Source organism: Stegostoma tigrinum, chromosome 12 (genome assembly GCF_030684315.1).
Source record: "Stegostoma tigrinum isolate sSteTig4 chromosome 12, sSteTig4.hap1, whole genome shotgun sequence".
NCBI lineage: Eukaryota > Metazoa > Chordata > Chondrichthyes > Orectolobiformes > Stegostomatidae > Stegostoma > Stegostoma tigrinum.
The window spans coordinates 1052246-1064648 of record NC_081365.1 but is presented as its reverse complement, the minus strand read 5'-3'; the positions used below and the strand labels follow the sequence as shown (position 1 = coordinate 1064648).

Here is a 12403-nt window from a genome sequence, read left to right as displayed (position 1 = left end):
TGGGATGCAGGCGTCACTGGCTGGCCAACATTTCTTGTCCACCCCTAGTTGCCCTTGAGAAGGTGATGGTGAGCTGCCTTCTTGAACCGCTGCATTCCACCTGCTGTAGATTGACCCACAATGCTATTAGGGAGGGAATTCCAGGATTTTTACCCAGTGACTGTGAAGGAATGGTGGTATATTTCCAAGGCAGGATGGTGACTGGCTTGGAGGTGGTGGTGTTCCCATATGTCAGCTGCTTTTGTCCCTCTGGATGGAAGTGTCATGGGTTTGGAAGGATCTTTGGTGAATTTCTGCAGTGCATCTTGTAGACAGTACACACTGCTGCTACTGAGTGTTGGTGGTGGAGGGAGTGGGATGTTTGTGGATGTGGTGCCAATCAAGCGGCTGCTTTGCCCTGGATGGTTCAAGCTTCTTGAGTGTTGTTGAGGCTGCACCCATCCAGGCAAGTGGGGAGTATTCCATCACACTCCTGACTTGTGCCTTGTGGATGGTGGACAGGCTCTGGGGAGTCAGGAGGTGAGTTACTCACCGCAGTATTCCAGCTTCTGGCCTGCTCTTGTAGCCCCTGTGTTAATGTGGTGAGGCCAGTTGAGTTTCTGGTCAATGATAACCCCAGGATGTTGATGCTGGGGAATACAGTGATTGTAACAGCATTTAAATTCAAGGGGCTGTGGTTATATTGTTTCTTATTGGTGATGGTCATTGCCTGGCTTTTGTGAGGTGTGAATCTCACTTGCCACTTATTAGCCCAAACCTGGATATTGTCCAGATCTTGTTGCATTTGAACACGGACTGCTTCGGTATCTGAGGAGTGGTGAATGACGCTGAACATTGTGCAATCATTGGCAAACATCCCCAATTCTGACCTTCTGATGGAGGGAAGGTCATCAATGAAGCAGCTGAAGATGGTTGGGCCTAGGACAGTACCCTGAGGAACACTGCAGAGATGTTCTGGAGCTGAGATGATTGACCTCCCACAACCACCTCCCTGTGCGCCAGGTATGACTCCAACCAGCAAAGAGTTTACCCCATTACTTCCTCTTTATCAGTTTTTAGGTTATTCACTATCTCTATAATTTGCTCTTTCCCTGTGACCTTTACCAGCTTCCATGTGGAAGAAAGGTGCAACATTTTTATTCAAAAGCTCCATATACAAACCCCTGAATCACCGTGATTCTCCTCCCCACACCTTTGCACTGTCCACTGTCGCAAATGTTTTGATCTCCTTTTCTTTTTAGCTGTCAGTCAGGTCAATTTCCGAGTCTTCTCTCCATTAGCCGTGCCCTATAATAACTTGGCATCTGCTTGTTACATGCTAAATAAAGGTTGTTGATCAGATGTCTGTGGCATTAAGTACTGTCATCCATTAAGTAATAGCGCTGTTATTATTTTTCAAGTACAGCTTATACAACCTGTTAGAAGTGGAACATTCCCTTGTGTCTGATTCTAACCAGCTCTTGGCTCATTTTCAGCTTCTGTTTCCAAACACCAGCAGAGTAAAAAATCATGGTGGCTCAGTGGTTAATGCTGTGTCCTCCCAGTGCCAGCGACCCAGGTTCAATTCCAGTCTCAGGTCACTGTTTGTGTGGACTTTACACATTCTCCCTGTGTCTGTGGGTTTCCTCCCTCTGTCCGAAGATGTGCAGATGGGGTGCATTGGCTATGGGATGCTCTTCAGACTTTCTGGGCCGAATAGCCTCTTTCTGCACCTTAGGGATTTTATGATTCTATAAGCCATTCACTCCACCCTATTCCAAAATCTGATACCACTGCTCCTCTTCGTCCCTGCTGCTGAAATGATTATAGGTTGTGATTCAGAATTTTGATATTTGAAGATGGTTTAATACAGATTTTTTTAAAGTCAGAGTGCTTATTGGCAAATGGGATTCTTTTTGAAGAGTGTTCACAAATGGAAGATAGTGTCAAATCAGCAATGGATTAATAGAAAACTGAGAAACTACTACAAACAGAAATAATGGAGAAACTGTGAGTAATTTTACGTGAAAGGACACCTCGAATACCTATCGATGAGGCCAGGGTACCATCAGGTAGTAGATTCACCTCAGAATCATAATGACATTTTATGAGTCTCGTACAACTCCAGTGGCTGGTAACCGAAGTATTAGGAAATCATAAGCTGAAATATATAAGATTTTTATTGTTGATGTAAACCTCAAACATCAATTAAATTTGCTTTAAATCCAATACCAGCTTCCAGAGAACCATTCACCAGGGTCTTTGCAAATTGAACTGAACTCCTGCTGAAGCTCAGAAATGTGGATTAGTGAACATGGCTGGTTCATAAAGATTTCCTGGAGCTTCGTCTTTAGGAAATGTTATTGCAAAAATGGTAGCATTTACAGCCTGTCCCTAGTTGCCCTTGAGAAGGTGGGGGTGAGCTGCCATCTTGAACCACTGCAGTCCATGTGCTGTGGGTTGACTCACAATGCCCTTAGGGAGGGAATTTCAGGATTTTAACTCAACTACAGTGAATGAATGCCATTATATTTCCAAGTGAAGATAGTGAGTGACTTGGAGGGGAACTTGAAGTGGTGGTGTTCCAATGTATCTGCTGCCGTTGTCCTTCTAGTTAGAGATGGTCATGGGTTTGGAAGGTGCTGCCTGAGGATCTTTGGTGAATTTCTGCATCATGTACTCACTGCTGCTACTGAGTGTCGGTGGTGGAGGGAGTGAGATGCTTGTGGATGTGGTGCTAATCAAGGGGGCAACTTTGTCCTGGATGGTGTCAAGCTTCTTGGATATTGTTGGGCCTGCACTCAACTAGACAACTGGGGAATATTCCATCGCACTCCTGACTTGTGCCTTGTGGGTCGTGGGCAGGCTTTAGGGAGTCAGGAGGTGAATTACTCGCCACACTATTCCTAGTCACTGTGTTTATGTGGCGAGTCCAGTTGAGTTTCTGGTCATTGGTAAGCTCTGGGTTGTGGGGGATTGAGTAATGATAACACCATTGAATGTCAATGGACGCTGGTTTGACTGTCTCTTGCTGGAGATGGTCATTGTCTCTGTTCCTTCTAAACTCGTATTTCTGAGTGTGGCTGGGCTTGGTGCTTGTGCAGAGCCTCACTGGTTATGGACTCGCTCACCCCAGAGTAACCACTCACTTTGGAGCTGCAGAAGATTGCAGGGATCAGGTAGATGTAAAGTTATGAAAACAACTTTTAAATCTGGATTTTGTTGAACAGAGTGTCAGTGAAAGTCAGTAAGCAGGGAGTTAATGAGTGGGTGGGACATGGTATGAAATCAGACATTGACATCAGAGGGTTGGGTTGAGTCAAAGGTTGTTGTGGGACAGGCAACAGGAGGAGATTGCAGAGGTAACAGCAACTTCAGGGACACAACAGACAGCCTGAGATGGATCAGACAGCTTATAGAGGTGAACGTCGGCAGCCTGGGAGTATCAAGTTGATTTCAGAGCCAAATCTGACACCAAGTTAAAGACAGTCTGAATCAATCTCATTAACCTCTCGCTGTTGCCAGGGAGAATCAGCAGGAGGGAGTGGCAGAGACTGAAAACAAGGCCTTCAGTTTTCCCAACAGAGGAAATGTCTGCTCATTCAGAAAACATTTTTCACCAGGGAGGAGATAAGAGGGGTGGTGGTGAGTTAGAGCTGTTTGTAGTTTATAAGGTGACTTCAGAGTGATGTCATCGAGGGGTAGTGGATAAGAGGGACTGACAGCCGAACTAACAGTGAGGAGTCATGGTTCTCTAGAACTCAGTTACACAATGAATGAAATTTACAAATGACCCTCATGAAAACAACTATTAGACAAGATTTAACTCTTTAACAGTAACAATTAACAGCCAAATTTTATTTAGTAGAGACTAGAATAGATAGATAGAATAGATAGAACATTACAGCACAGTACAGGCCCTTCAGCCCTCAATGTTGTGCCGACCTGTCATACCGATCTCAAGCCCATCTAACCTACACTATTCCATGTACGTCCATATGCTTATCCAATGACGACTTAAATGTACCTAAAGTTGGCGAATCTACGACCGTTGCAGGCAAAGCGTTCCATTCCCTTACTACTCTCTGAGTAAAAAAACTCCTCTGACATCTGTCCTATATCTTTCACTCCTCAATTTAAAGCTATGCCCCCTCGTGCTCACCGTCACCATCCTAGGAAAAAGGCTCTCCCTATCCAACCCTCTGATTATTTTATATGTTTCAATTAAGTCTCCTCTCAACCTTCTTCTCTCGAATGAAAACAGCCTCAAGTCCCTCAGCCTTTCCTCGTAAGACCTTCCCTCCATACCAGGCAACATCCTAGTAAATCTCCTCTGCACCCTTTCCAAAGCTTCCACATCCTTCTTATAATGCGTTGACCAGAACTGTACACAATACTCCAAGTGCAGCCGCACCAGAGTTTTGTTACAGCTGCAGCATAACCTCTTGGTTCCGGAACTCGATTCCTCTATTAATAACAGCTAAAACACTGTATACGCCTTCTTAACAGCCCTGTCAACCTGGGTGGCAACTTTCAAGGATCTATGTACATGGACACCGAGATCTCTCTGCTCATCTACACTGTTAAGAATCTTACCATTAGCCCAGTACTTTGCCTTCCGGTTACTCCTACCAAAGTGCATCACCTCACACTTGTCTGCATTAAACTCCATTTGCCACCTCTCAGCCCAGCTCGGCAGCTTATCTATGTCTCTCTGCAACCTACAGCATCTTTCATCACTATCCACAACTCCACCGACCTTAGTGTCGTCTGCAAATTTACTAACCCATCCTTCTATGCCCTCTCTGATGAAGGGTCTAGGCCCGAAACGTCAGCTTTTGTGCTCCTGAGATGCTGCTTGGCCTGCTGTGTTCATCCAGCCTCACATTTTATTATCTTCTATGCCCTCATCCAGGTCATTTATAAAAATGACAAACAGCAGTGGACCCAACACCGACCCTTGCGGTACACCACTAGTAACTGGTCTCCAGGATGAACATTTCCCATCAACTACCACCCTCTGCCTTCTTTCAGCAAGCCAATTTCCGATCCAAACTGCTATATCTCCCACAATTCCATTCCTCCGCATTTTGTACAATAGCCTACTGTGGGGAACCTTATCGAACGCCTTGCTGAAATCCATATACACCACATCAACCGGTTTACTCTCATCTACCTGTTTGGTCACCTTCTCAAAGAACTGGAGACTGTTTAAGGAACAGTTGTTGCGAGTGATGAGTAAATATGTCCCTCTGAGACAGGCAAGAAGGGGTAAGATAAAGGAACCTTGGATGACGAGAGCGGTGGAGCTTCTTGTGAAAAGGAAGAAGGTAGTTTACATAAGGTGGAGGAAGCTAGGGTCAAGTTCAGCTGGAGAGGATTACACGCAGGCAAGGAAGGAGCTCAAAAATGGTCTGAGGAGAGCCAGGAGGGGGCACGAGAAAGGCTTGGCAGAACGAATTAGGGAGAACACAAAGGCATTTTACACTTATATGAGGAATAAGAGAATGGTCAAAGAAAGAGTAGGGCCGATCAGGGATAGCATAGGGAACTTGTGTGTGGAGTCTGAGGAGGTAGGGGAAGCCCTAAATGAGTTTTTTGCTTCTGTCTTTACGAAAGAAATGAACTTTGTAGTGAATGAAACCTTTGAAGAGCAGGTGTGCATGCTGGAATGGATAGAGATAGACGAAGCTGATGTGCTGAAAATTTTGTCAAACATTAAGATTGACAAGTCGCCAGGCCCGGACCAGATTTGTCCTCGGCTGCTTTGGGAAGCGAGAAATGCAATTGCTTCGCCACTTGCGAAGATCTTTGCATCCTCGCTCTCCACTGGAGTCGTACCTGAGGACTGGAGAGAGGCAAATGTAATTCCTCTCTTCAAGAAAGGAAATAGGGAAATCCCCGACAATTACAGACCAGTAAGTCTCACGTCTGTCGTCTGCAAGGTGTTAGAAAGGATTCTGAGGGATAAGATTTATGACCATCTGGAAGAGCATGGCTTGATCAAATACAGTCAACACGGCTTTGTGAGGGGTAGGTCATGCCTTACAAACCTTATCGAGTTTTTTGAGGATGTGACTAGAAAAGTTGATGAGGGTCGAACTGTGGATGTGGTGTATATGGACTTCAGTAAGGCATTTGATAAGGTTCCCCATGGTAGGCTCATTCAGAAGGTCAGGAGGAATGGGATACAGGGGAACTTAGCTGTCTGGATACAGAATTGGCTGGCCAACAGAAGACAGCAAGTGGTGGTAGAAGGAAAATATTCTGCCTGGAAGTCAGTGGTGAGTGGTGTTCCACAGGGCTCTGTCCTTGGGCCTGTACTGTTTGTAATTTTTATTAATGACTTGGATGAGGGAATTGAAGGATGGGTCAGCAAGTTTGCAGACGACACAACGGTCGGAGGTGTCGTTGACAGTATAGAGGGCTGTTGTAGGCTGCAGCGGGACATTGACAGGATGCAGAGATGGGCTGAGAGGTGGCAGATGGAGTTCAACCTGGATAAATGGGAGGTGATGCATTTTGGAAGGTCGAATTTGAAAGCTGAGTACAGGATTAAGGATAGGATTCTTGGCAGTGTGGATGAACAGAGGGATCTTGGTGTGCAGATACATAGATCCTTTAAAATGGCCACCCAAGTGGACAGGGTTGTTAAGAAAGCATATGGTGTTTTGGCTTTCATTAGCAGGGGGATTGAGTTTAAGAGTCGTGAGATCTTGTTGCAGCTGTATAAAACTTTGGTTAGACCGCACTTGGAATACTGCATCCATTTCTGGTCGCCCTATTATAGGAACGATGTGGATGCTTCGGAGATGGTTCAGAGGAGGTTTACCAGGATGCTGCCTGGACTGGAGGGCTTATCTTATGAAGAGAGGTTGACTGAGCTCGGTCTCTTTTCATTGAAGAAAAGGAGGAGGAGAGGGGACCTAATTGAGGTATACAAGATAATGAGAGGCATAGATAGAGTTGATAGCCAGAGACTATTTCCCAGGGCAGAAATGGCTAGCACGAGGGGTCATAGTTTTTAGCTGGTTGGAGGAAAGTATAGAAGGCATGTCAGGGGCGGGTTCTTTACACAGAGAGTTGAGAGCATGGAATGCGTTGCCAGCAGCAGTTGTGGAATCAAGGTCATTGGGGTCATTTAAGAGACTGCTGGACATGCATATGGTCACAGAAATTTGAGGGTGCATACATGAGGATCAATGGTCGGCACAACATTGTGGGCTGAAGGGCCTGTTCTGTGCTGTACTGTTCTATGTTCTATGTTCTACGTTTTAACTCAATAAGGTTTGTGAGGCACGACCTTCCCTTCACAAAACCGTGTTGACTATCCCTAATCAATTTATTCTTTCTAGATGATTATAAATCCTATGCCTTATAACCTTTTCCAACACTTTACCAACAACTGAGGTAAGGCTCACTGGTCTATAATTACCAGGGTTGTCTCTACTCCCCTTCTTGAACAGGGGAACCACATTTGCTATCCTCCAGTCATCTGGCACTATTCCTGTAGACAATGACGAGGTAAAGATCAATGCCAAAGACTATAAATGATTCTTTAAATAGCTGACATAACAAAGAGTTCCTTCAGTCTGTGACATTAATCTCAGCTACCATGTTCCTCAAAAGTTATTCTTCTGCAGATAGAGCTTCAGGCCCTTTATTTACACAGGAGTTGCACCCCACCCCAACTGACAGCCTTCCATGGCTACATTGGCCACCCAAAGCTACTCCTTGCCAATTCCACCTCCGCTGTGCTCCAGAAACCTGTCCTTTTGGTCATTTGATCTCAGATGAGCTTCCCCTACAGCACTGTCATCCTCTGCTCTGTGAAAAATGGACCTCCAGAGCTTGGTGTCTATTTTAACCACTGACTTTCTGATTGGCAAGGGATAACTCACTTTGTTTTGCTAGTAATCTAAACTGGTTTCTCAGAAGTCTGATGTCAGAGCCAGGAATTCCAATTTACAAATAAAAGCACAGTCCTGCAGGATATTAGAAATCTGAAATGAAAACAGGAACGATTGGAGAAACTCAGCAAGTCTGACAACATCTGTGGAGAGAAAAACAGTCAACATGTAGAGCCCTGTCCAACACCTCTTTAGAATGTGAGAGTCATCAGTTTTTGCACAACTATATACTTTTGCTTTTAGTTTAATGCTACCTCAAACCTTTTTGAGCTCACCAATAGTGTGGGTTCATGCCTTGAAACCATTCTTATTCTTTGGAATATATCTGTTTTGTGTATTCCGAGATTTCGTGTTCAATATCCGTCACTGTGTCTTTGTTGACTTCTCCTTTAATCTAATTTACCTCCCCACTTCAGCGAGCTCTGTTTTCCTGTCCTCAGAATTCCCCTGAATCTGTGGTTTATTGTATGCTGAGGAGAGAAGTTGGTTTTCTGCTAACTCAGTTAAACTCCAATCAATTGGTTGAGATGACTCCCCTGTTCACCTCCACCTGTCCAATAGCTTCTGCTCAAAGTGCCTCTTGAGATGTAGTAATCAGGACATTTAATTCTGGAGGCTTCCAACTCTCTAGTGTGTTGCTATGGAGATTCAGAGGTGCTTAGAGACTGGAAAAGAGCAGAATATTGTGTGATTCAGACGGAATGTCAAGGGGACAGAGCTCAGTATTGCAGGCTGTGTCTGTGTGTCTCTGTCTCTCTGTGTCTGTCCGTGCCTGTGTGTGTGTGTGTGTGGTCAGCTCCAGCTGGCTTGCTGTCACCCTTGGAATTGTTCTCAAACGGTGAGAAAGCAGGTTTACTGCTGGGCGGCAGAGGAGCTCAGTTTGGAATTTCCACCTCACCAAGCCCGTGTCCATCACAGGCTCAGCAGGAGAGGAATGGGATCAGCATCGTCCACGCACCGCTCCAAGGCAATTTTCCTGGACATTGGAGAGAGCCGCACCCAGAAGGTACCGTCACTCAATGAGCAGGCACAGCTAATTTCTCCATAGTTTTCCAGATTGAGACATTCCCAGGTGGAAATCCCATTCAATTCATCCAAATAGGGCAAAGGCAGGGATTGGTAAAATGGAACTTCCTGTTCAGCTCAAGGTGACACTGAGGAGGCATCAGCTCCCAGACCAGGAGGATCTGACTTCACTTGGCGATCAACAGATCCAGAAACTCAAGGACTCAATAAGCCCTGGGTTGGGGAGAGGTTGGGGGTGGCGGGTGGCGGGGAGGTGGTGTAGATATCAGCCAGGGTTCCTGTTCCCAATCACTGTCCAGGGATGCCTCTGGATGGTCGGGCATTTTCCGGGCTGAGCTGTTAATTATCTTGGTGATAGCATCATGAAGCAAGCAATCTGAGGCAGTGTCCTTTTGGAGCTGCTCTTATTGACTCTCTGCCGCATTAGCTTTTTCCCAAAAGCATGAGAGGAAGCGCAAAGCAGTGCATGAGCCTGAGAAAGTCGGAGCTGACACTGGTGGGATTTACCCACTTCTGGGGAGAGTCAGAGACCCTGGGACCCGTGCTGCTTCCCTGAAGCCCCTGCACAAGGAGAAACTCTTTCACAACTGCCTTGCCTTCAGGTAAATAAAGATCCCTTTAGTCCCATTTGTCAAAGAGCAGCTCGAAGCCGAGGGAAGGCACTCCTGGGAATTGTAAGGAAGGTTTTGAATTTGGGCAGAAATGTTGGGATAATTTGGAGAACGATACCACTTCTTGTGGAATAGAGGGACGAATTTGAGCTGCAGTGTAAGATTGAAAATGATGAGGGGATTTGAGGACAGAGTGGGGGAGGTGGTGACAATTGGCATGGCCAGGGGAGCAGGCCGGAGTGGGATGTTGGTGCAGAGTGTGATGTTGGTACGGACCGGGATGTCCGTGTGGAGCAGGGTGTCGGTATGGAGGTTTGGGATGTCAGTGTGGAGCGGGGTGTCGGTGCGGAGTTGGGTGTTGGTGCGGAGCGGGGTGTCGGTGCGGAGTTGGGTGTTGGTGCGGAGCGGGGTGTCGGTGCGGAGGTTTGGGATGTCCGTGCGGAGCGGGGTGTCGGTGCGGAGGTTTGGGATGTCAGTGCGGAGCGGGGTGTCGGTGCGGAGTGGGATGTCGGTGCGGAGCGGGAGGTTTGGGATGTTGGTGCGGAGTGGGATGTTGGTGCGGAGCGGGATGTTGGTGCGGAGCGGGATGTCGGTGCGGAGGTTTGGGATGTCAGTACGGAACGGGACATCGGTGCGGAGCAGGGTGTCGGTGCGGAGTGGGATGTTAGTGTGGAGCGGGAGGTTTGGAATGTCGGTGCGGAGTGGGAGGTTTGGGGTGTCGGTGCGGAGGTTTGGGATGTTGGTGCGGAGCGGGAGGTTTGGGATGTCGGTGTGGAGTGGGGTGTCGGTGCGGAGGTTTGGGATGTTGGTGCGGAGCGGGAGGTTTGGGATGTCGGTGCGGAGTGGGAGGTTTGGGGTGTCGGTGCGGAGGTTTGGGATGTTGGTGCAGAGCGGGAGGTTTGGGATGTATGTGTAACTGTGAGAGATAGTGTGGGGTTTGCAAGGATTCTCCAGCAATGAGAAAAGATTCAGATGGAGATCAGAGGGAGAGTGGGAGTCAGAATGGAAAGGGTGGGAGATTCCAATCAGAACTTTTCACAGAGCAGGGACCTGACCTTGTCTCACTTCAAGGGACATGGAATTTCTCAGCTCCTGGTCTTATCCATCACAACTCATCAGAACTGGGTTCTGTTCCTTTTCATTGGGACCACGGCCAGACCCTTGCTGCTCCCCTCTCTGACTGTTGTTACTGATCCCCCTCCCACCGTTATGGAACCGCACACCACCCCCCAGGCTCTCTCTCCCCTGTGCCCCCTCCACCTGTTCCACGTGGGATAGTGAAGGCAGTGCTGAGGATTTTGGATTCTCTAATTGCGGTGATTGATGGGGCAGCTTTTACTGTCACTGCTTGTCTTTGACACAGGTCATTTTCAGCAAATACTGCAGCCCCAGTGACGTCCGAGAGTTACTGTGCAGCACCTCTGGACTGGCTCGGTAAGGACCTCACTCCCTCCCTCACACACACAGCTGTACAGCACCGAAACAGACCCTTGGTCCAACTAATCCGTGTCAGAACCATTTACCAGCATTTGGCCCATATCCCTCTAAACCCTTCCTATTCGTGTACCCATCCAGATGCCTTTTAAATGTTGTAACCGTACCGGCCTCCACCACTTCCGCTGGCAGCTCACTCCATACACAGACCACCCTCTGCATGAAAATGTTGCCCCTGGGTCTCTTTTAAATCTTTCCCCTCTCACCTTAAACCAATGCGTTTAGTTTTAGACTCCCCTACCCTGGGGAAAATATCTCGTCTATTTAACCTATGCATTGTCCCTTATGATTTTATAAACCTCTATAAGGTCAGCCTCAGCCTCTGACATTCCAGAGAAAATAGCCTCTCGCTGTAGCTCAAACCCTCCAACCCTGGCCACATCATTGTAAATGTTTCCTGAGCCCTTTCAAGCCTCACAACATCCTTCCTATAACAGGGAGATCAGAATCCCACACAGTATTCAAATAACGCCCTAACTGATGTCCTGTACAACTGCAGCATGACCTCCCAGCTCCTATAATCAATGCACTCTCCACCCCTGACCAATAACAGCAAGCATACTAAATACCTTCCTAAATAAATTCTCTGCAAAATAAATAAATTAAATTAAATTAATTAAATACCTTCCTAAATAAATTCTCTGCAAAATAAATAAATTTAATTAAATACCTTCCTAAATAAATTCTTTCTGCAACTCCACTTTCAAGGAACAATAAACCTGTACTCTGAGGTCTCTTTGCTCAGTAACACTCCCCAGGACTTTACCATGAAGTGTATAATTCCTGTTCTGGTTTGTCTTTCCAAAATGCAGCACCTCACATTTATTGAAACTCCACCTGCTACTCCTCAGCCCATTGGCCCATCTGATCAAGGTCCTGTTGTACACTGAGGTAACCTTCTTCAGTGCCCCCTACACTTCAATTCTGGTGTCATCTGCAAACTTCTTAACCATACCCCCGTGTTCACATCCAAACCATTTATATAAATGAGAAAAAGCAGGAGACGCAGCACGGATCCTTGAGGTGCACCGCTCGTCACAGACCTCCAGTCTGTAAAGTAACCCTCCCTTATAACTTTCTGTCTTTTACCTTTCAGCCAGTTCTGTGTCCAAATAGCTCGTTCTCCATCTGTCCTGTGTGATCTAACCTCGTTAACCAGTCTATAGTAAGGGTCCCTAGTGAAAGCTTTACTGAAGTCTGCATAGATCATGTTCACCACTCTGCCTTCACCAATCCTCTTCGTTACCTCTACGAAAAACTCCATTAAGTTAGTGAGACACAATTTCCCATGCACAAAGCCATGTTGATCGCCCCCAATCAGTCCTTGCCTTTTTCAAATACATAATTAGACTCTGACAGGAGAGAACACACTGAAACAGAGTA

General features: G+C 46.6%; 1 protein-coding gene across 2 annotated transcripts in view; it reads left to right on the top strand.

Moving 5' to 3' along the window:
• The first annotated feature begins 3324 nt into the window (after positions 1-3324).
• Positions 3325-12403, top strand: part of pde9aa (phosphodiesterase 9aa) — a 70483-nt gene continuing 61404 nt past the window's right edge. Inside the window, exons 1-3 of one of the 2 annotated variants that reach the window (XM_059650014.1) lie at positions 3325-3341; positions 8808-8895; positions 10890-10960. In XM_059650014.1, coding sequence (XP_059505997.1) covers positions 8824-8895; positions 10890-10960 — 143 coding nt within the window. In that variant the 5' untranslated portion in view covers positions 3325-3341; positions 8808-8823. Of the gene's footprint in view, positions 3342-8539; positions 8896-10889; positions 10961-12403 lie in introns of those variants that run through there. The other variant, XM_059650015.1, reaches the window with a different exon arrangement.